The sequence below is a fragment of the Aptenodytes forsteri genome, unplaced genomic scaffold (genome assembly GCF_000699145.1).
Source record: "Aptenodytes forsteri isolate BGI_AS27 unplaced genomic scaffold, ASM69914v1 Scaffold9, whole genome shotgun sequence".
Taxonomy (NCBI): Eukaryota; Metazoa; Chordata; class Aves; order Sphenisciformes; family Spheniscidae; genus Aptenodytes; species Aptenodytes forsteri.
In genome coordinates, this window is record NW_008796217.1 from 1 (window position 1) to 22756 (window position 22756).

The following is a 22756-nucleotide window of genomic DNA, read 5'->3' on the forward strand; positions in this document are numbered from 1 at the left end:
TTTTTTTTGTTTCCAAGCTTATGGTGCAAATTTCAAATTGTCTGCTTCCCACCGTAACAAAGAAAATAAAAGAAAGCAGCTTAAAACTCCAACCAGCACAAAATCTAACATGTGATCAATAATGATTCTATAAAGTATTTTTAGGAACTGAAGCACAATCTCACTTTTTTCTGCTGTTGCATTGGGATAGAAAATTTTCCTTAATATTCTACCCTATAAAATTATTGATGTGTATTGTTAAACAGGTCTTCACCCAGGAGTCTTTTTCTCAATAGCAGGAAAAGTGACTGCAATATAACCTGTAACTTTCTCACAGGGTTTTCTGAAAGTTAAATATTTTTCAAAACCCTTTGAGAATCTTGATTTATAGTTTCATTGGAACTACAGCATTCTCATTGTCACATTAAAGCCTTCATTACCCTTTTTTTCCCCTGTGCATTCTTTATTATTATTTAAAATGTTTGGGGGGGGGGGGGGGCGTTGATGCTGTTACAATAGAAGACACTATGTAGATGTTATAAAACGCTGGCTTTAAGGTTTGGTGAAGTTGTCTGCCGCCAGTCCTAGTGAGACTCTAGAGGTGGTAAAAAAGTGAATTTGCCAGCAAGAAACATTTATTACTGCATGGCAGAAAGTGCTTCCTGTTGAAATGACAGATTGGCAGAGACGCTGAACCTAATTCCCTTTAGTTTCTTCACCAGGGTTTTACAGGAAGGTAACGGTGGGAGCCGATAGGCAGTAGGGCAGCGTTGCTGCTCTCTTAGAGTTTCTTTATTCTTGTTCCCTACTCCTAAATTCAGCTGCACGTACATATATTTTTAAGGCTTTTCTTTTGTGGCAAAGACCTTAAAAAACAAAGTTAACCCGAAACATATAAGGTAGCCTTACTGGCACCGCAGTAACGTTACAGTGCCAGCTGCCAATTTGCTGGGTGGTTAGTGTTTGATTTATAGTTTCACATATGTGTTTGAGTGGGTGGGTCACAGCTTTTTGGTGCCCTATTTTCCTTATTTTGTAACTTTGGTTAATCATTTCACTCTCTGCAGTCACTGTGTCCAACAGCAGTCCTACCCGTGATGGGCGGCATGTTCGTAACTCTTCAAGCGCTGAGCTCCTCCGCAGTGGTAGATCCCCGCCTTCTCCCCCCCGTTCCTGTAATGTCTTTTCCTTGCTAGGCTGGAGGAGGAGGAGATCCTGTGCCAACTCTTTGAGCTCTCACTCAGCTGCTGCCTTCACAACAACTATAAACGTTACCAAGCGCCCCCGTTGTTTTCATACTCCATCCGTATACTCTATACTCGCTTGGAAGTGAACCTTATGGAAATTTCGGGCTTGTGAAGAACCTCGCAGATATTTCCACTTGAACTGCCATGGTAGCAATAACACAGTGTGCTTGCAGCCTGCTGTCCACCTAGTGACCTTGAACTGCTTTGCTGCGGCTGCAGAGTGACATGCTGAGATGGCGGGAGCCCTGCCCAGGGACCTGCGAGGGGCTGAATGGGGGTGCACAGGAGAGTTTTACAGGCGGGCAGGTCAGAGGGGGTACAATGAATAAGGCACACACATGCGGGTGTGTGTACAAATGTACAATCTTTGAGCCCAGTCAATAAAAGCATGAAGGGAAAGATGGAGAAAGAGACTGGGTTCAACTACTGTCAGAAACACGTGCAGCAATTCACCTCTGTAATCTCTACGTGCAATCACTGGCAACACAAATCACCCATTCTCCTTCACTGTCCTAACTGCCGCAATCATCATGTGCAATCTAATATCGTATCTCACTGTCCTTCCAATGCGAATGCAAAACCACATCAGAACAATGTGCTAGGTGACCTGCAAAATGCATATAAACTCTGTGTCACACCATTAGTATGAACAGTTGAATTTCTGGGATGCTTGCTGGCACTTTGGCTTGCATGGGACATCTGCATTAGAGAACCATAACCTAGCCGAAAAAGTTGGGTTTGGTGGGAATGATACACACAGAGGCATACATAATTCTGTTCAGTTTGCCGCACCTCTTGCATACAGTCTGTACAATTCAGAGTATAATGTACACAGACATAGCTTTTGTGAAATAAGCACAATCATGCTCGAATTCTGTGGACTACATAAAGCCTATTACCCAGATTGCTCATGTTATCTAGTTCATTCCTGTTTTTTGGTCCAGGATACTGCTTCAGCACAGTATTTTGAAGAAGAAATTGAAATAGGGGAAGATAAAAGGTGTTCTGTGGTTTCTTTTTAATTGGAGACTGGAGGCAAAGTGCCTCCAGATAATTTCTCAAAGAAAAGTCATTGTCTTCTCCCACTCTTGTCATTAATCTCTAAAATTATTGCACAATTTCTGTTTAATGTGTTAAGATTTCTTAATATGTTAAGACAATGTGGAAAGACAAATTTGAACAGGAGGGAGCATGTTTCTTTGAATGCATAATTTTTAAATCTTTGTCTGAAGTCTTCATTCGTCTTGCCAGGCCTTTTGCAGTTAAAAACTTAATCAAACTCAGTACGATTAAGAAATACGTATTTTTGTAAGGGCAATTCATCAAAAGAACTGGAAATTGCTACAAATACTGAGAGTGATGGTCATTCAGATTTTGGTGAAATGTAGATTCCATATGCTGTAGCTGTGTTTACCAATGCTGAAATTGGGGATTCCCAACATATAGCTCACATGATATTTGCAGTTCCCCAATTTTTTATGTGTTACAAAGGACTTAATACATTCACAGTAGCGAATGTCAATGTATGCAGCACAACATGTGCTTAAATGTAATACCATGCCTAAATGTATTGCAGTGCATATATGTTTTGCTGCATTGCATGATAGCCATCATATTGTTTCCACAAACAAAAATTTGGGTTCCCTTGGTCTAAACGATTTCTGATTCTATAATTTTGTGTGATGTTGCATTGGTGTAGCCCTTTTTCACCAAGCAAGTCAACAGGCCTAAGTTTGAAGTATGATGTGAATCTGTGGAGTCCTTGTACAAGCTTTTTTGCTTTATTTGATTAATGAAGCTTAAAAGGAAGAATAGAAATTAAACGGAAATATAAAAAGCCTACAAAGCCATCGCTTTAATTTGGAAAATTACTCAAGCCACTCTTTGATATTTCCCAGGTATTTCTTTTGTATTTATCTCCACTCCAGATTATTTCCATTGGCAGATTGACATGTGTAACGGAGTTTCCTTCTTTACTAGTGAAGGCTTTGGCCAGCTCTTTCTGTGCTTTGTGCGTTACAGTCGCCAGGCAGAGCTGCTGATACTGATTTCTGGCCATATTTTGGCTGTCATGTTAGTGTGGAATAACTCACTCAGGTACTCTCAGTGAGGGACTCTCAAATTTCCAGTAAGAGGGTCACCAGCAAGCTGTTATTTTCCATTCCAGTTCTGGTGTTACAGCCCAAGCAGTCTTCTGGTTTTTGTCAGCACATCATTTTGAAGTTTTGTAAGCCTGTGCAGGTATCCACATTGACGATCTGGTGTTGAGCACCGCATCAGAAACTCCGGCTATTTGAACACGACGATGGCATTATTTGCAAATGTGGTTACTGTGGATTTTTTTTTCCCCAGATCACTCTCTCATTCCCCAGATTGTTCTATATCCAGCTCAGGAGGACATATTTATAAGACTTGTTATTCTGACTCACTTAGTCGAACAGTATTGCACAACTATTTTTCTGTCAGTCATGGGATAATATTGCCAAAACCTCTCTGTATCTTTTCCTATGTATTTGCTGGCTTTGATGGATATTCTACTAATCAGCAAGGTGGGAAGTATTGAACAGGTATCAAAACACAGCCCCTGCTGCTGCAGAGGGTTACTCAAGCAACACTCTATAATTTAGATGCTCGGTAATCAACTCGGGGCATTGCGACAGTTTGAGTTGTTTTTGTTAATAGAGATGAAATTATGGGTGTAACTAGCTGGCAGTCTTCAAACAGACTTTTGCAAGCTGTTTACTCAGCTGTCCCAGGGCAACAACTGCATACGTGAAGCGAATTCTTCCAATATCTCTGCTGTGGTATATTTATCATATTTTGCCACAGTGTGAGAGAAACAAATTTTGAAGAAGGTAGGATTCATGTCAGATCCTACACTGCAGATAAGCTGTGACATTAGCTGCGTAGTTTGACATCATCGGCAAAGATTTTGTTACTTCAAAGTATATTCTTACTTATTTTCCAGTAATTTGAACCTCCAGAATCAAAAGGAGGAAAAGACCAAAAAAAAAATAAAATCACATTATGTCTAGTATATGGACAAAGGTGAGTTTCATTTTTAAATCAGCATGGCTAATAATATTCTCTGGAAGCAGCTTCTGCGATTTTTCTAAATCTAGTTTAAACTAGTATATGCCCAGTTTAAGGGGATATAATTTGGTCCACCCCAGCATGTACCAGTTTATGAAACAGTTTCAAAAAAAAATCATGATTATTCCTTTTGTGGGCAAATCCTGTTAGATGTATGTTGCTCTTGATTACTTCTTACTCAAAATTATAGTGATTTTAAGGTCAAAAAGACACATTCGTCTGTGTCTTGATGTTTTTCAATCAGAAGACAATAATGGAAAAAATAGCCTTTTGGAAGTATGGACTTGGAAGACCAGTGAAATGGTACTGGACCCTCCTAATAAAGATGTTAAACAAGTGAGTGAGCTCATCTCTGAATCTTACTGAAATATTACGGAATGCTACTGTAACGGGAAAAAGTTGTCGATAAAATTGACGGGAAAGAATTAGGGAAAATTTTAAACAACTTGCAGGCAGTTTTATCTGCCACTGAATCCTGTTACATTTTCCTCTCCACCTCAAACGTCATGTGAAATAAAATAGTAATGCAGTTCTTCCGTAACTGCAACAGAAAAGGGCTTGAGATAGGAAATAATATTATGGTCTGATTTAGAGCTGTGCAGGGCAAAACTGGCTGTAATACTTAAATACAGAGCGAGCGTGAAGCCCTGCTTGCTGTCCTGTGAAGCTCTTTGCTAAAATTGCATATGGGACTTGATGGATGTTGTGGTCGGAGCCATTTCTGGGGCAGGGAGGGAGGAGGGGAGAGGGAGAAGGGAGAAGGTGAGGCAGTTGTAAGGGGTGAGCCCAATCGATCACTCCCATCAGCTGCACAGAAAATTAACTACTTTACAATTCACTGGTGTATATAATACGTCATACTCCTCAGCTCTAGAATAAAAAGGTGTAGCACTGCCGCGGTTAGGGCTGAGACTAGCTTACTGACTTTGGCTCGTGATCAAGTTCATTTGAGCATGTGGAGCTGTTGTTGAATTTTTTAAAAAATAATTCAGAGAAGTTTTAGTGGGCTGCTTTCAACATTGTTTTTTAGAAGTTGGTAATGTCTAGACTGATTTCTTACATTGCAAAACACACTGAGTGTCCCTTTTGCTGCAAAACATTCCTTGTGATTCATAGGTCCTGGACACCCCCTTTAAGAACTGGAGCACTCGAGCTATAGATTTTCACTGTCATAAAGGTGATAAAATGTATTAACCTAAACAAAAATATCTCTGGCTGGCTTCTGAGAACTCAAAAACAACCAGATGCGGTGCTAACCGACAGCGCTGGAATGTACTCGGATGGACAGGGCCAGATTCTCAGCTGACATATATCAGCGTAGCTCCCCTGTAGCCACCGGGCCAGCTACCATCCAGCCAGGAGGGGAGGGCAGAGGAGGGGGACTGCCTGCCTGCCTGCCTGCCTGCCTGCCGCACTTCATCTGCCAGCACCGGCTCTAGAGGAAAAAACAAATAAGCGGCAAAAGATACAGGCTCCTTGCTTAGCTTTACTTTTCTTTGTGAACAATTTATGAACTGCTTTTTGACTGCTGAACAGTTGTTTATAAACCAGGGAGAGATGAGAGACAAACAAAATGAGAAGGAAAAAAAAAACAAATAGCCAACCACTCAAATTCAGAATAACTCTGTGCTGCCAGGTGATGACAGAGTTGCTTCAGACTTTCTCTTTGAAGGTGCGTTAGCTTGCTGCACTGGCCAGTGAAGGAGTGAATTTATTAACGGCTGAGAGAGCAGGGGTACCTCATTTAGAAGAGATAAGCTGGCAATCAGAGGGGAAGGTTGTGAGAGCAACCTTTTCTGTCCCAAAAAAGAAGCTCCTTATCAAGTCCATCTTAGTCAGACCTTTGGGGAAGCACAACTGCTGAGCTAAGAAGGAAAGGATAGCAGGGAAGAGAAGTTCTTTCTTGAATTGTAGAGCAAAGTACATCCCTACATACACACCCATGGCTTTACCTACATCCCTATGTACATGGTCTACTTATCTGAGTAATTTGTTTAGGTCTGTGGCGTGTTATGTGAGAAGAATTATACTTTCACTGATTTGTCAGATGAATTGTATCATTAGATTTTTGTTTGCATGACATTAACTGCCCAAAGCAACAACATAGTTAAAGCTAAAATATATATATATATAGTTTTTCTATTGTCTGTTCGTGGCGGTAAGTAGAGTTATTGCCTTTAATAAGGCACAAGAAGGTAGACCCTTATTGCATCCTGGGACCTTTTCCTACCATCGGCAGGAAAGAGTTAAAGGGAGCGGGACTGTTCCCTGTTTGTAAGCAAGTCAGCTCTTGGACTGTGTTTCTGGCTCTGCCACTAAGGGTTTCTATGATATTGGGGCAATCTCAGAGTTTTAGTTCACTGATCTGTAAACTGGGTGTCCCACCGCATTTAGTGACATTGGGTTCATCTTTAAAGCAGCGTGAGGTGCGGCAGCACATACCCACGCGAAGAGGCCGGGCAACTTCCACACTTGGGTCCGATGTTTACAAAATGCTTTGGGATTCCTGGAAAGCGTCAAGGCTTGTTGTTCACTCACAGCAGATTGTGTCACCGATTCCCAGGCCGGTTGCCTCATAGACCTGAATTAACCAACCGAGCACTCGGAATATAAAATATTTTAAGTTGCATGAAATTGTGCCTGCTATTGGGGAAAGCTGATAAACCTTCCAGCAGAGCCAGACTCTGTGACTGCTGGCAGGTTCCCTCCTGTCTGCAGATCGCCACCACCACCTTGCTCACCTAAGTTAGGTCTTTGCTAGATGGCTCTTTATTTTTCTTTGGTGTCTGCCTGATGTTTGAGTGAGCAATATGTTTACACATGAGTTTATTGAAAACCCGGGCTGCTGCAGTACTAAATAAAATCAACACAGGCCCAGAATTATATAGGACAGCTTTGCATTTAATAGTTTAATTTCACATTATGCTGCCACACATACCAGATTTTCTGCAACGTGACAGTAAAGCTTGTTTCTCTTATTTTTCTGCTGTTGGCAATGCAATACCTGTAAACTTATGGTTTCTTCTTTGGGGCGGTTGCTTATATTTATGATGGCAAGGAGTAAAACATATTGAAACAGTCGTGGTTACAATATTTATAGATTCTGAATGCGTATTAAATTAGAAGCAAAGGAGAAGCAGAATTAACATTTGTTTTGTAACTGTACGGTTAAGGCCAGAACCATTCCTGCCAATGCATCTGCAAACGTTTTAGCTCGTAGCTGAGAATCAGAGCAACATTGCTAAACATGGGTGGATGGTATAGTACAAGCCCAAGTGTCACCCATTGAATGAAGAACCCCACAGAGAATCTGGCTAGAGTAATTAATGAATCCATTTGGAAAAGTCAGTGCCCTTCAATTAGCCTGAATGTGGCGAAGCAGATGGGATCCCATCCTCCAGGGAGAAAATTGAGAAAGATCCTAAGAAATACTGCATTGGACTGATTTATCTGAGTAATTATAAGCCTCATTTGCACAAAACTGTTCAATATGGCTGCAGTGAGAAAATTAAGAATTTATAAAATGTTGATATGTGGCCCAAACTATCGGTGGTAGTGGAATCATCTGTCAAGCAGGATCTTGGTTCAGAATATTAAACTAATCATCAGCCAGGAGAGGCTGAAAAGCAAACTTGGCCATGGAGCTGGGGGGCGGAGGGGATGCATTTCTAGCAAACCTTTTGTTAAAGGCTCCTGTGAGCTCATCTGCAGTGGAAACACTCACTGCCATCCTAATTTGATGTGGTGTCCTGCCTTGAAACATCCTGCAAGATTTCAGAAAGTGAAAGAATGCCTCTAAAGAAACTTAAAGAAAAAAAAGAAAGAAAACAAAATGCACATTTTCTTTAAGCATCCAGTGGTGGAGGAACAAAATGAGAAGAGTGATGATAGCATTTGAGAGCGTGTGCATCCTAGCCTTATCCCAAGGAGACCCCTCTATCCTTGCCAGCAGTCTCATTTTTAAGTCAAAGCAGGACTTACGTGTATGAATGGGAAGCTGCACAGTGACTTTTATGGGCTAAACTGGAAGTCACTACATCTATATTGTAACTGTGTTTGTGTGTGACAGAAAAGGAAGCTGGATGCTTTATAGAAGCAGCAAAAGAAAAATAAACACTGTTTATCACAGCGTTGACATCGCATAGAAATTATGGTCTGTAGTTTCTAGAGCTGAAAGCGCTTTTTGGCTATAGGGAAATTGCTCTCCATCATCATGGATTTTTCACATACTTTGTGTGGTTAGAAACACCTCAGCTTAGATAGCTCCAAGCAGCATTTTGCACAATGTTTTCTGAATTTGGAGCTTTGTCAGAAGTCTTGGACTTTTTAACGAGTGGGAAAGAAACCTAGTAGTCCTAGATAGGCAGCCCCATAGAGCAAAGAAGTGGGCCGTGGATGGAGCAGGGCAGACTGAAGACGAGTCAGAGGAAAGTTGTGACAATACCTGGCTCTGACCAAAACCAAAGCAATACTAACCCTGCCTGCAGTTAGAGAGCAGGGAGACCTTGCTGTAGCCTCACGGCTATTCCAGCCCTCCGAAATGCTTTCCTAGTTCAGGACACTTCTGTGCCATTCCAAAGCCGGCCTTTTTTCCCCCCCTCTGTTTTCTTCCTCCCTCACAAACGTCGACTTTTCAAAGATGGCAAATGTTGGTGCATACCTGGGCAGCACCCTTCTTGCCCTCTCCTACCCCCTCCGGCAGCTCGGCACTGTGTTGTTGTGTTGGTCTGAATGCTATCCCCATTGAACTCCAAATTCAAAGTGTATTCATCTGTTTTAATGAATTAAAAAATCAGTTCTGGGCAGAATGTCAGACATAACAAATACTTTTAGGGCGCTGAAGTGGTGGCAGCAAAGCCGTGCGGCTCCAGTTGTAAGCCTGCTTGCGCATTTGTTGATGTGCATAATGTATGCTGTTAAATTTTGTATTTTGTTTTTTACTTTTCTTACCTCAGGAGGCCTGAGATAATGCAGTGATGAGTGCACTGGCCGGAGCAGCCGGGCTGGGATGTTCCCACTCCCGGTCGTCCTCTCAGCCTGACAGCAGGCGGTCTGAGACTGGCACGGTTTGGCCTGTGACTGCACCTTCTTGCCCTCCACTGATAAATAAGCAGGCTAATTGAATTAATAAGCAGATAGCTCTTTTCCCTGCCAGCTGGAGCACCATCAAAATGTGTGATAAATTATCTGTCAATGCTTTAACCACAGGGAAAAAATGAAAAAATTAGCTGCCTCAACCTTTCCTCTCCAACTCTTCTCCCCCCTTTCCCCTTCCCCCGTCCACCCAAGCCCCCGATTTGGTTTGCCTCCACCCTCCTCACCCCTTGTCTCCTTTGGCAGATCTCCAAACCAAAGAGAAGTAGCCGTGAGAGAGTAACTTATTTGGCCAGGCCGCTAATGGGTTATTAAGGCTGTAGGCGGTGGTGGGATGCTGCCGTTCCCGCAGCTCGGTGGGAAAGAGGGATGGAGGCTGTGGGAGCATGGGGCACATGTTTGGGGCGAGACTGCTTGTGCCTCAGCTGCCAGCGCAGCGATCTCTTAATTGCCCTTAAATTGTGAAATCCTGTGGCCGAGGCAGAAGCCACACATGAGGGGCAAGGAGGGGTGCGACCGAACAGGAGGAGACAAGGCATCAGCAAGCCTTACCCTGACTTGCTGGCATGCCAGCCGCAAGGGAGAACTTCATCATAACCCTTAGTCCTGAATGCCACAGAGGTGGGTAGTGCATGAGGCTTTTTAGTTTCAAAAGAGAGGAAAACGATGGGACAGAAGGACTCAGCAATGTCCGTAATACAGTCAGGATGTCCCTGCCATCACCTCTCAAAGTGCTGTTCCCTTTTGGAAATAACACATATCTACGTAGAGTGCCTCAACAGCCCTAAGTAACAGGAGTCAAGAAAGATTTTGCTGCTTCACACTCTAGGTAGGAGGCAAATAGCTAAAGTTTCTGTTGCATTACCTTGATTTCCAGCATACTTGTGTAAGTGCTTGTGTGCCTTTGCTTGCCTGGTTTCCCTCACCGCATCTCCTCTATAAGCTTCCCAGTGAGCATGCTGGAAAAGCTTCCCGGTCCCTCTCTAAAGCAGCAAGAAATGGGAGGTGCTGTGGAGTCGCTGAGGAGTCTGAGATGGGAATGAGATCACAGCACTATGATCTTGTTCAGAACATGACATTTTTTTCTGGTGCATATGTCAAATGAATCAGACAATGGTGGTGTCAGGAAGATGGATAATGCTGTCGGCAGGGCTGAGAGAGGAGACAGGAAAATGTGTTAAGCACCAAAACAAGACGGTATTTATGCCTTTCTCCCATACTCAGTAGAAGTACACAAGAAATACTGAAAAAAGGAAGGTAGGGCAATGGCAGGAGCAGCCAGATCCCTGACGTACTTTTCAGAAGACTTGTCCATGCTGTGAAGCTCGGTGAGCACGGGTGGATAACCGGTGTGCAGGAGTTGCCTGTTTCTGTGATCCTGGCAGCTGCTTCTGGTAGGTGGGAAGGTGTCTGGGTCTAGCATCGCCCCGTCCCTGTGGACGATGCTCACCCGATGCACAACCCATTCTGCCTCCCTCAGGGTACAGGGTGCTGCGGGCACCCTCTGCCTGCCTATCCCCAGGCAGGGCACCTCTGCCAGGAATTTGCCCTTAAGTGGTTATTTCTGCCCTCCTTCCCTTAGGCAAGGGGGACAGGGAAGAGTCCACAATCAAGTGAGGCAGGATACTCTGTATCTGTCACTCAGTGCCGGAAAGGAAAGGAAATCCTTCTCGTGTGACAGCCACCACAACTGTGGGTCTAGCCAGGCCCCTGACCCATGCAAATTTGTTCTGTATCCTGTGGTACGTGCTGTAGGGAAGCCAAATCCAGCTGCCCAGAAATGGCAGGATGAGTCAACGGCTTACCAAGCAGGCAGCATCCTTCCCTCCCCTGGGGAAGGTTGTTTTTTTGGTTTGCTCTGACACGTTGCTCTGAAAAGCAGTATTGCCAAAGAGTAAGCATACCATCTAGAAGAGAGCGAGCAGCTGAAATACTGCATTTTAGTAAGTCATTGCTTGTCAACCGAGCCATGGGAAGTGTGTGGGGATGCACTCCTAGCCCCTCCAAACACAAAGTAAAGCCTATTAGTGTCAATCACAGTCACGCTTTCTTTTTTCCACTAAAAAAATATTTTGGGGTTTGATTCTTCTTATGTCTTGTAGCTATCCTGAAGTGTATTAAAAAACCTCGTGGCACTGATAGAGTAGCTAGCTGGTGTCTGGTAGAGGATTGAGATGTTGCTGTTCCTGGGGCCTCAAGTGGCTTTGAAATTCAATGCGTCTGACCCAAGATACTGCTGTTCAAAAGCAGCTGATACACACGGGGTGGTGAAAAACAAGGCAGCAACTTGAGCTGTGTATGAATGGAGGGGATGGCATTGCAGGTGAAGAACAAAGGGGGCACGGTGGAGGGCAGCAGCCTGAGGGATGAAGTTGGGGAGAATATGGGGAAAGGTGGGAGAGCGTAAGAGACCTTGCATGAGGGTGCAAAAGGACAGTACATATCAACACTGGTATGTTGAATGCTGAATATTCATGATATCCATGCAGATAACTCTCAGCATAGATTATTTTATTACGGCAAAAATTGGCACTAAGTGAACCTATTCACACTCTTTATGGTTTGTATCTATGTACCTGCCCTATGTGAGTGCATGTATTTAAAAAGTCACTAGTCACTAGGTTTTCATAGGCAGATAATTGAAGGCTGTCTGCTGAATTAAAATGTTATTTTCATTTTTTTGGGTCAAATGCTGGAATTCAGCTTTAAAAAAAGTGAAGTAACCAGTAAGAACATTGTCATTTTATATGTCCCTGTACTGTACTTTAAATTCTAGTCATTTCTTCAGGAAAAAAAAAACCACGAATGCTTTAAAAATGTTTCAGGAATCACTTAACTTTAGTAACAAAGGAGAAAAATAACTTCACCTGAAACTACATGGTAATGAGACAATGTCTAATTACCTGCATTGAATTCTCCAGTCGGGCCAGTAGGCTAATGAACATCAATACTCTTTCAGAAAGAGCCCTGGGATCCCTAATGGCTGTAAGTGGTCAGGGCTTTGGTTTTATGTTTCAGAGTCTGGTTGGTATAATCTTGAAACAAAATCTACAGCTCAGATCATATCCTCTACGCAGTCAGTGTGTGTGTGTGTGCGCGCGCGCGCGTGTGTGTTTGTGTGTGTACGCCCTTGAGCACTGCACATCTGGGATGAAATCAAAGCACTTTTAAGTGCACATGTATCCCATTTCTGGCTTGCTAGTAGCCCTTTAAATGTGCTGGGTTTAATCCAGGAAAAACAAGTATTCAAAAATCACACCAGTGAAGGAAAAATAACACACCCAAGTTTTATATACTTGGATGGCATTTTTCTTTGAATATGAATTACTTAATCATAATCAGCCTTAGTGAGAGGTGGGCGATGAAAGTTCAGAAATCTTCTGACAGAGAAAGACTTTGAACCCGCCTTTCTTATGTCCTTGGTGTGTATATTATGCTTGTGAGAGGGAAAAGGAAAGCAAGCAACTTGCATCCTCGGCAAGAAACTGAAGTCACTCTGTAAGGGGTCTCGAGGCTTCAGAGCAGTATTCTGCAGAGAGATTTTTGCGGTGCTAATCCCGTCTGATCTCTGAGTACAGATTAAAATACTCAAACCCACAGTGTTCTTTCCAGCATTAAAGAGTGCTCTGATTTGAGGATTTCCTCCGTATCTGGCTTGTAGAGGAAATTCCCCAAACTTCCTCTGAAATCAATTCCCACTTTTCTCATTTAATACATTCATAAATGTTCATTGTGGACTCAGGCAAGAGATATATATATATAGCAGTCCAAGCGCTGAACAAGCACTTCCCACTTGCATTGTACTAGAAGATGGGAACATGATTTTAGAAACCTGGTTTCAGCGTTTGCTTGCGGGAGTGAGAAAGACCTGAGCTCCAGCCCTTTTGCCAGAGGCTTTGCCAAAGTGTTTTACGTCCAATGTGAAGAAAGAGTCCATGGTCTCTCAGCTCAGGAATGATCTGTAATACAGGCGTTAGAGAACAGATCTGGAAGATTGGCAGTACAGTCTCAGGTCCCCTCGAGCTCAAGTTTTCCCACTTTCCTGCAGGGTGCTATTAACACTGAGTGATTTTATTGCCACCTCCTTTTTCTGTGTTTTCCATGGGTGACAACCTAGCATGCATGGGAATATCCCATAGATGAATCTGGTAGGATAACTAACCAAAAGACTCTATTTGGAGAATTAGGATGCCGATTAGGTACGTGCCTGCCTACTGATAGCAGGCAGAGGCAATTAATCCCCAAAGTGTCAGGCATTTTGCTGTCAGAAACCTGCCTCTCCAGGGGTAGGTAGCAGCTAAGTAGCAGCTTTCCTTTTGGACTCTGGCACACAGAGGGGAAATCAGGCAGAAGCTGGTTGTATTTTTTGGATCCTTCCATTGGTATTGTATGTTGAAATTATATGACACCACTTGCCAGTAATAAATCACTTTGCTGTCTGTTGTGTGATTACATAATTAAATATCCCTTGTCACGGATACACATGCAGGGATTGACTTAGACTTGGTGGGAATTAGGGGTTTGATTTTTTGAACTTTACATTTCCTGACTCCTGTGCAAATCAAATCCAGTTGTTTAACACTGCATTGAGAAATGATTCATGCAAGAAATAGTATATAGTGAGAAGCACAAACCGTACTTTCAGTGTATTTTCTGTCTTAATTATAATTTACTTGTTCCTTAAAAATGCGGGTAGAATAGGTATGGAGAATTTAGTATTTTTCTGTTTCTAATCCTTAAAAAGGTGGTGCATTGCACGAGGATAATGATGCTTATCTCCTTTGCAAGGTGCTTTGAGATGAACAGAAGGAAATTGCTGGGTGGAGAGGGGATGTAAACTCACTCGTGTTTTCTGCTGTCCCTGGAGCCGTGGCCATTCTCAATGAAATGCTGTCACCAGAAGATGGCAGTTCTGGCAGAGTACCCTTGGGCCACCCTGGCTGTGACCTGCATTGGATTACTTGAAACAGGCAGTCGTCTGGAGAGGTGTTCTGGCAGAGACCCTTGGGCCACCCTGGCTGTGACCTGCATTGGATTACTTGAAACAGGCCGGAGAGGTGTTGCTGGTAGCTGGTAACAGGCAGAAGTCTGGAGAGGTGTTGCTGGTACTAATGTCACCGGCAAGCATGGCTGCTCAGAGCTCCTCCGTGCCCCGAGTTCAGGGACACCGAAGCAGCTCTTGCAGCTGACCCATCCTTGAGCAGCATGGTGTCTATTAGTTTTATTGCCGCTTTGATTGTTTGCAGTTGATTCTTGCTTCTTTCTGCTGAAGTTTAATTCAGTTTGCGTTTGGAAGGACAAGGGAGCAAATTTGTTGTTTTTATTAGAGGCGAAGCTGCACTGAAAGCTGGATGACGATCCATTGTTCACGTTGTTACAAAATCCGACTAAGTAGGGAAGAAAGCACAAAGGAAGGGAAAAGTATAATTCAGATTTGCCAAACAGCCTGAGAATAATTAGAAGATTAACAGTTTGGCACTGTTTACTGGCAAGTTGTGAATTAAATGCATCCCCCTTTTCTCTTTACATTAGTGTAATGTGTCACTTCGGTTCTGGATTTCATGTCCTTTGCACACCTCACTCCTCCTTCAGTCAATATGCAGGACTGTATTTTACTGCACAAGAAATGTAGGAGCAAGCATTTAATGTGGCATCAGAGACTTTCTAATCGCCAGTCTCTGAAATGTGCTCATAAGTATCTGCAGTTCACTTATTGGTTGGAGATGAATCGCCTCCGATTTGCTTTTATGAATGTGAGTGGAACATTTGCGAAGAGTGGTTTCTGTTATTTACACTGTGAAATACTTGTAAGCAGCCAACTATAAAAGACCTGAGTGACATTCATGCTTAAGTTCTCTCACCACAGTCATAGTTGGATAAAACTCAGTGTGATGCTCTGAAATACTCTGGGTGAAGTTCTGCTTGCAGCTTTAGCTGCCACCGGCTTAACTCTGTGTATTCATCTTGGGTATGATGCTCAGAGGAGCACGAGTAAAAAAGAAAACTTGACCATCGCAGATGAGAAAACAATATTAGTGCCACTGAAGTCAACGGTATGCTTGCCATGAAGTTTGGCTAATCAAGATTTTTACCCTGAGGTTGCTACCTAATTGGAGATGTGTGGGGATGCTTGATGTCTGTGTTGTTTTCTGATTTCCCACCCCTCTCTAGTCTCTTCTATCACCTGTGGGGAACTTATTACACTCCTGTATAATAGGGACTAGTGCAAGAAAATATCTTTGAGATCATATTCCGTCTGCCTGTAGGGGTCTGATATAATCTCCTGATAAGAATATACCAGACATTAAGCTGATACTACAGCTGGTCTTGTCTCTTCTCTAATTTAGTGGGATTTGGGCATGCAGACCAGAAGGGGAAGAGAGGTTTTTTTCTGAGTGCAGCAATGCAGAACAATTCAGAACAATTCAATCCTATTCAAAACCAGCACTCCATGTCTGTCCCAACCTAAAATTCAGCTGGATGATATAATAGCTTATTGTTTGATGCAAGCACAGACCACTCAGGTAATAACATCTGTAAAATTGGAGGAGACTTTTAGCATTTCTTCACAGAGGAATAAATGGGAGAAAGTTGTAGTTTATTGTCATATACGGATTATGGCATATAATATTTATAGCCTGTTGTACTATAAATATAACATGCTATAAATATTATAAATATTTATATACATATGAAAACAACCAAATTATTTGAGTTTTTAGTTGTGGGAAAAGCAACCTCCAAATTTACAGTTTTATTTATCTTTTTTTTCTTCTTCTTCTAACAAACTGAAAAAAGTGCTGTCTGTTTTTCACTAGCAATTTTGGAGAAAGAAAGGTGGTGCAAAACCCAAGGCAATCTTGAAATACATGTCATGATAGAGAAAAAATTAGAAAGCAGCAAGATCCTCAACTGCAGAAGTGTTAGGGAAGCTGATAATATTTTTCATTCATGATCTCAAATGCTTGTAGCCCATTTTTGGCAGACTTAGGGTTTGCCCAAAGATGTTCAATGAATAAATTACCATCTATGTTGATAAAAGGAAACATCAAGCAATTCACTGCACCATGATGTCAGGCTTTAGATGGAGGAAGCACTGTGAAAACTGTCTGTTTCCAAAAAACCCAATATTCCAGGTACAATGATAACTTCTTTGAGCTGTTAACTTCATATGACATTCAATGAAGTGGCTTCAGAGTAAATGTGTCAGTTAGGGGCATTACCATGAGCAATAGCACAGGGAACACAACACTCATACCTGTGGAGCACTAATATCCGCTGTTTCCATTTCCTCCTAACCAACAAAGATGAGAGTTTATGTGCTTCTGGCTTCCTGTAGGATCAAAAGGAATTTTCTTTATTCACTTGATCAGAGGCAAAGCAGGCTGTTCTCTGTGAAAGATTTCTCATGTCGTCTGTGTCACTGACAGCCATTAATGGGAATGTCATGATCAAGTGGAAATCAGCTGTAACTGATGCTGGTCACTATGTTACTTTGATGAAATAATAAAAACAATCAGTAAGGGCCAAAAGCCAGGTAAGATGAGCACCTGCATTTCCTCTTGGCTTGAGGTTGGTGGGGATTTTTTTGAAAATTGTGCTATAAAAGGGAGAGAAGAGGGATTGTGCCCTAAAAAAACCTGCCACAGAGGTTAGCAGAAATTTTGGGTTTTGGTGAGAGCAGATCTGAGTAGTGAGTCCTCTGTTTCAGCCCCAATTTGTGAACTGCCAGGTACCCGCAGGCTCTGGTGAAGTCAGTCACACAGTTCCTGAAAAACTGAATGGCCGCGGGATCAGGTCCTGGGTTATCGTTTCATTCTAGAGGGGATTTGCTAATGTAGTCAGTCCAGTAAGCTCAGTTTTTGACGCCATCGCTTTTTATTTGACACTAAACTAAAACAGCTGTTTGCAATTAGCGCACATAAAAAGAACAATAACAAAAATGCAGCCTGCCCTTCCTGCTCTACACATACTCAACGCAAAGAGTTCACCAAGTTCTGGTGATTTTCCCTCCCTGTGCTCTAACTAAAACATCCAAAACAATTGATCTCGCTGAAGACCAAACGAAAAAAAAAAAAATGTTTATCATTCCCCAAATGTTTCTGATGGGCAGCAGCGACTGGTTAATGGAAGATAAATGTTGCTCCGGGTGCGTGTGCAGGCAGGGCTCTCGCTGCTGCGGAGCTGATCTAAGCACGAAGTTGAAGGGATGCGAGGGCCGGGTGATGGCTGTCGCTGCGCTGGGACAGGATGAGGTAGAGAGCTGGTTTCTTACCAGGACTGGGATCCAGGGCAGCTGGCCCACCCTCCCATTGGGAACAGTGAACAAGGAGCTTGTAAAATACACAGACCAAATGGAAATGACCCCTATTGACTGAAACCAGCTGCATGTCAGACCTCTCACTGTCTCTCTTGATTTGCTATCTCAAATAAATGGATGTGGTAGAAGGGGCTATGGAAAGAAAACAAAATAATTTATTCTCCTTGAAGTCGCGCCACACTAATAAGCCACAGTTTTTACAGCTGAAAAAAAATGTTTATTCGCAGATGAAGTTTTTCCCTCCTTTTTTTTTTTTTTGGCTTTGAAAGTCTGCAGTTTAGAATAAGACATGCTGTAGTTCAGTTTCAGAGGTCTTTGACAAATATAGCATTGGTAGATTTTGTTAGGTATTCATCACACAAAACTTCTGGCTAATGAGAGCTTGGGTTTTTTTGCATTTTGATTCAGAAAACGAAGTTACGACAGCTTTTGTTGGTGCATTGGCTTAGATCTGCGTGGTGGCTGAGCCCCATGAAAAAGGTCTTAGCGAGTTTTGAAGAAGAATGACGTGCAGAATGACTTGACTTATTCATGTGTTGTTTTCCATATTTTTCCTAATACACTCCTGGGTAACACCAATTATTCTGAGCATTGTGAAGAGCTGCTTGCAGTAACCAGGGTAGCGCTTGAATTCGGAAACGTTAAGTACGACAGCTGCTCAAATCCTCCATTTTATACCCAGGATGGGTTACTGCTATTGATGTTAGATTGAGCTCCATTCTGACTTTAGAGGTAGGGAAGGAGGTATTTAACTTCGCTGCCATAGCTGCCTCGATCTCTTTTTGAGACGATCGTCAGGTTGTGACACATGCCGTAATGCGGTCATGGTTTGCTAGGCTTTCTTAAGGAAACTTCTTAGAAGTCATCAGTCTAGTTTTCGTTCACGCAAACTGAGGCACTGATGTGTTTTGCAAATGTATCTTTTCTTTTTTTTAAAGTCTTGTTCAGCCAATTGATCATTAGTGAAAAAAGCCACCAAATTTGGATTAATGGATCTATTAGAGTGTCTCGGTGGAATGACCTTCATTAAATCTGCAAAAACATGTGGGATATAAAAATTTGAGGATGATACTTTGAATTGACCCTGCTACTTCTTTTTGCCTTCCACAACCTTCTCTTTTTTCTCTAATATTTTTCTTTTTTTTTCTCCTTAAGAATTTGTTTCTTCCTCACTCCCAGGTGCACAAACACATTAGGGTAGCAGCTTTGAACATAGGAGGCTTTACCTGTGGCCTTGCAGTGGAGTTGCACAGACAGATGTTATTTCAATATAAAGTAGATTGAAATTCCCGTCTATAGGTTCTGAGTGTCCTGGCAGTCACTCTCTTTGCTTTAAAGACAAAACCAAAATGCAGTTCAATCTGGTAATTGCTCCTCCACTGGCAGATTTTAGCCATGTTGGCTTGTAGGATCTTCTGACCGTCATCTGTGACCCACAGATAACTGCTATGGGGAAAGGCACACCTCTGTTCCTCGTACCACTGCTGTTTCTTGCTGGCTGTCCTATAGGTGGCATCTCTTACTGATGAGCTATCTGCTATTCATTATATCCTCTGACAGGATAATGAATTCTGAGCTAGTTGATGGGTTATTCAGATCATGCTAGTCTGGCATCAAGTGATACCGTGGACCTCCTTCCTTCCATTTTTATCTTACCATTTTCTGCTGACTAATTACTTGCATTATTGAGAGTAAACCAAGCTTACACTGACTTCTTTAAAAATATAAAGAGGTCTTGGGTGGCTGCCTGTAAAGAATGTTCTACATTGAGCAAGACGCAGAACCATGGCTGCGAAGGAGGTTTCCATGGGTTTGGAAGGAGCCCTTCTCCTAGATGATATCTGTCAGGCTCTACCTTTGGCACACTCTTCTAGGACACCGGTGATTTCAGTAGTCCAAGGGTAGGATGACATCAGTGAGATGCCTGTATGCCAGTACGGCTCACAGCTTTGGGATGGCCCTGCATTTTTTCTCTGTATTTCAGCTGTAGCTTTAGTACACAAGGGCCCTATCCTGCAGTTCAAAATGTGGCAGCCCTTCCCATTGCCCTTTGGTCGTGTTCAGGTAAAAGTTGAATGAATCCCATTGATATTAAGGAGAGTTTTGCCCTGGTCAGGACTCCAGGGCCCAATCCAGTGACAGTACAAAACATGAGGAGTACAAAACATAGAGAGGGATTAGCATGCGATAACAACACAGCAGATGTTTGAACTTTCCAGCAAAGAAAGAAGATCAGGTTGAGGCTACCCTCATTATTTTCCTGTCTTTCTGATGAAAAGGTTGACCAGGTCAATGCAATATATTTATCAATGAGTCTTTTAAATAATATCTGTAGTAAAACCAAGAGGGAAACTTCGTTTCACCTTTATTTTAATCAGACTTTCCTTTTTAAAAGTTGCAAGAGTACAAGCTTGATGAAGCTAACGCTACTGAGCTGGCCAAAGAGAAAAGGATGAGAGCCAGTTATTTTTCCTCAGCAGCACAGTAGGAAATGTGTAACTGTTAAATTTCAATTGAGATGTTTATATCTTTACATATTTACAGTGGAAAACTAGATTAAAGCCCAAGAATATGTTCTTTCTCAAACTGAAATAAGATGCCTTTTATCAAGGGAACAGCAAGAAAAAAACTAAATAAATCTCAAAACACAGGACAAGGCACTGTTTCTACAACAGCAGAAATCTTATTCTGATTGCTTGGATCGTCATGTATGAATGTTGAATTTTCTGCCTTGTTCTGTTCCAGAGACTGAAGGCAGCGCTGACTCATCATCCTGCCGCCATGTCGAACGGGAATATGAACACCATGGGCCACATGATGGAAATGATGAGCTCACGGCAGGACCAGACGCCACACCATCATATGCACTCACATCCTCATCAGCACCAGACACTGCCACCTCATCACTCATACCCGCATCAGCACCAGCATCCGGCGCACCATCCTCATCCTCAGCCTCATCACCAGCAGAATCATCCCCACCACCACTCCCACTCGCACCTTCACGCGCACCCGGCACATCACCAGACCTCGCCGCACCCCCCGCTGCACTCAGGCGGACAAGCACAGGTAGACCTTCATGCCATGCTGCATCACTGAGTTTTGCTGTTATGTGGAGTTAAAGCCTGATCCCTGTATTGTTTCTTCTTGCACGCATGTCTTGTTAAATACAAGCCCCTCGGGCTACTCATAAATGTCCGCTACCGGTGGTGGGGAAGCGCAAACTTTATTCAGAAAATGGAGTGAAGCAACAACTTGTTTTGTTGCTTAATTTGGTAGACATTTGTCTTATCTTACTTAGTAAGGAGCTCCAAGGTTTTTCAGTGCTCTGAGCTCTGCAAATTGCCACGTATCTTTTTATGGATGAGGTATATTATGGAGATTAGCATATTATATATGTTGCTTAATGTGCTTGAACCTAAACTTCTCAGGCCAAGATTTAAAGAGCTGTATGTGTTCTACCTGCAGAAATACATAGCACTTCACTTTAGTGAAGTAAAATGGCACTGGTGGGTGTGGGTGTGGGTGTGGGGGTGGGTGTGTTTTCAAGACTGGAAATAGTAGAGGCAGCTTTAAGTTAAGATACATTGACTTAGAGGAAAAGAAGAAAGGATCCAGACCCTGTGAAGGGGATAGCAGGCCCCAGCTGCAGAGTACAAGAGAAAGCCAAGATTAGCTGGGAGTGCGGGCAATAGTTGGTGGATGTTGTGACAGGAGAAAAAGATGGTGAAGCCAGTCCAAGGAGAGAGGTTTAAACCAGGAAGGCAATTTTGGTTTGGATTCAGGTGGTGAGAACTAAGTGAAGGTCTCCATTGAATGAGATGAAGGTCTCAATTTTTGGACCAGGTATATTGGCTTCAGCAATTTGGATAATTCAATATCTGAACTGAATGTTTCTTGAACTAATGAACTAGTGAGCACGGACTTTAGCAGAGTCATTTTTAAGAGGAATTCTATTAATCTCTTAAGACGATAGGCTTCTGCATAGGATTGCACAAGAAAAATAAAGCTCTGGGGCCAGTGACTGTTAACATGTCAGGTCAGGGGAGCAAATTTAAGGAGGACAAGCGGGCAGTGCATAGAATGAGGACAAAGAGGAGTGCCAGCCATAAGAAGTTCAATCTGTGAAGTATTGTGTTGCTTGCAAATACCTTTCAGACAAGCTCTTAGAAAACATTAAAGAAAATGAGAGGATTTGGCTGACATCCCAGTGTCCCACAACATTAACTATTTACTAACATCTAGCTTTATTATTGCAGAGGCTGCAAGCACATGGGATTTCCCTAAAGCATTTGCTAATGTAAAATGAATTGTCAGCTTTAGAGAAACAGTCTAAATAAGAAAGCAGCAGACTCCCCTGTGAAAAGATGTCCAGAGCTTTCCTAAGTTTAGTTCAGTTTTTACTTTGTGAATTCAATTATTTTCCCATCTGTTAATGAGTTATTTTCCTTGGAGTTGTTTAAAAATTCCAATAAAAAGACATTCTCTCATAACAGAGAAACCAAAAGTAACCTGATGGCTGTCTTGGAGATCCATGAGAGAGTAAGGATGAAGTTGTGCTTAGCAGACTGAGGACCCCATGGATGAGATGGAGGAAGTCACTTAACCTCTCTGAGGCTTTTAGAACAAGGGTAATAGTACTGACACCTCACCAACAGGTTGGGAGGATAAACATGTTAATGCAGGTGAGAGAGTCAGATACCACGGTATGGAGCACCGCTGCAAAACATCCACATTACCACTTTTAACAGGTGAGGAGAGAACAGCTACAAGAGAAAACAAACCTCCCAAGTTTAAGGATGAGACATCAGCCAATGAGCCAGTGTGCTACAGCCACCTATAGAATAGAATAGACTATTTCAGTTGGGTTTGGGACACGACCACCTCTCTAGGAAGCCTGTTCCAGTGTTTGACCACCCTCTTGGTAAAGAAATGCTTCCTAATGTCCAGTCTAAACCTCCCCTCGCACAGCTTTGAGCCATTCCCACGCGTCCTATCACTGGATACCAGGGAGAAGAGATCA

The 22756-nt window shown here is 42.6% G+C and overlaps 1 protein-coding gene across 1 annotated transcript in view; it reads left to right on the forward strand.

The window, feature by feature from the left end:
* Window positions 1–20478: 20478 nt before the first annotated feature.
* The window catches only part of LOC103906673 (cyclic AMP-responsive element-binding protein 5), a gene marked incomplete at its 5' end in the record, with an annotated part of 12684 nt that continues 10406 nt past the window's right edge, over window positions 20479–22756 (forward strand). The window contains one exon of the mRNA XM_009288638.2: window positions 20479–20802. Coding sequence (XP_009286913.1) covers window positions 20479–20802 — 324 coding nt within the window. The remainder of the gene's footprint in view (window positions 20803–22756) is intronic.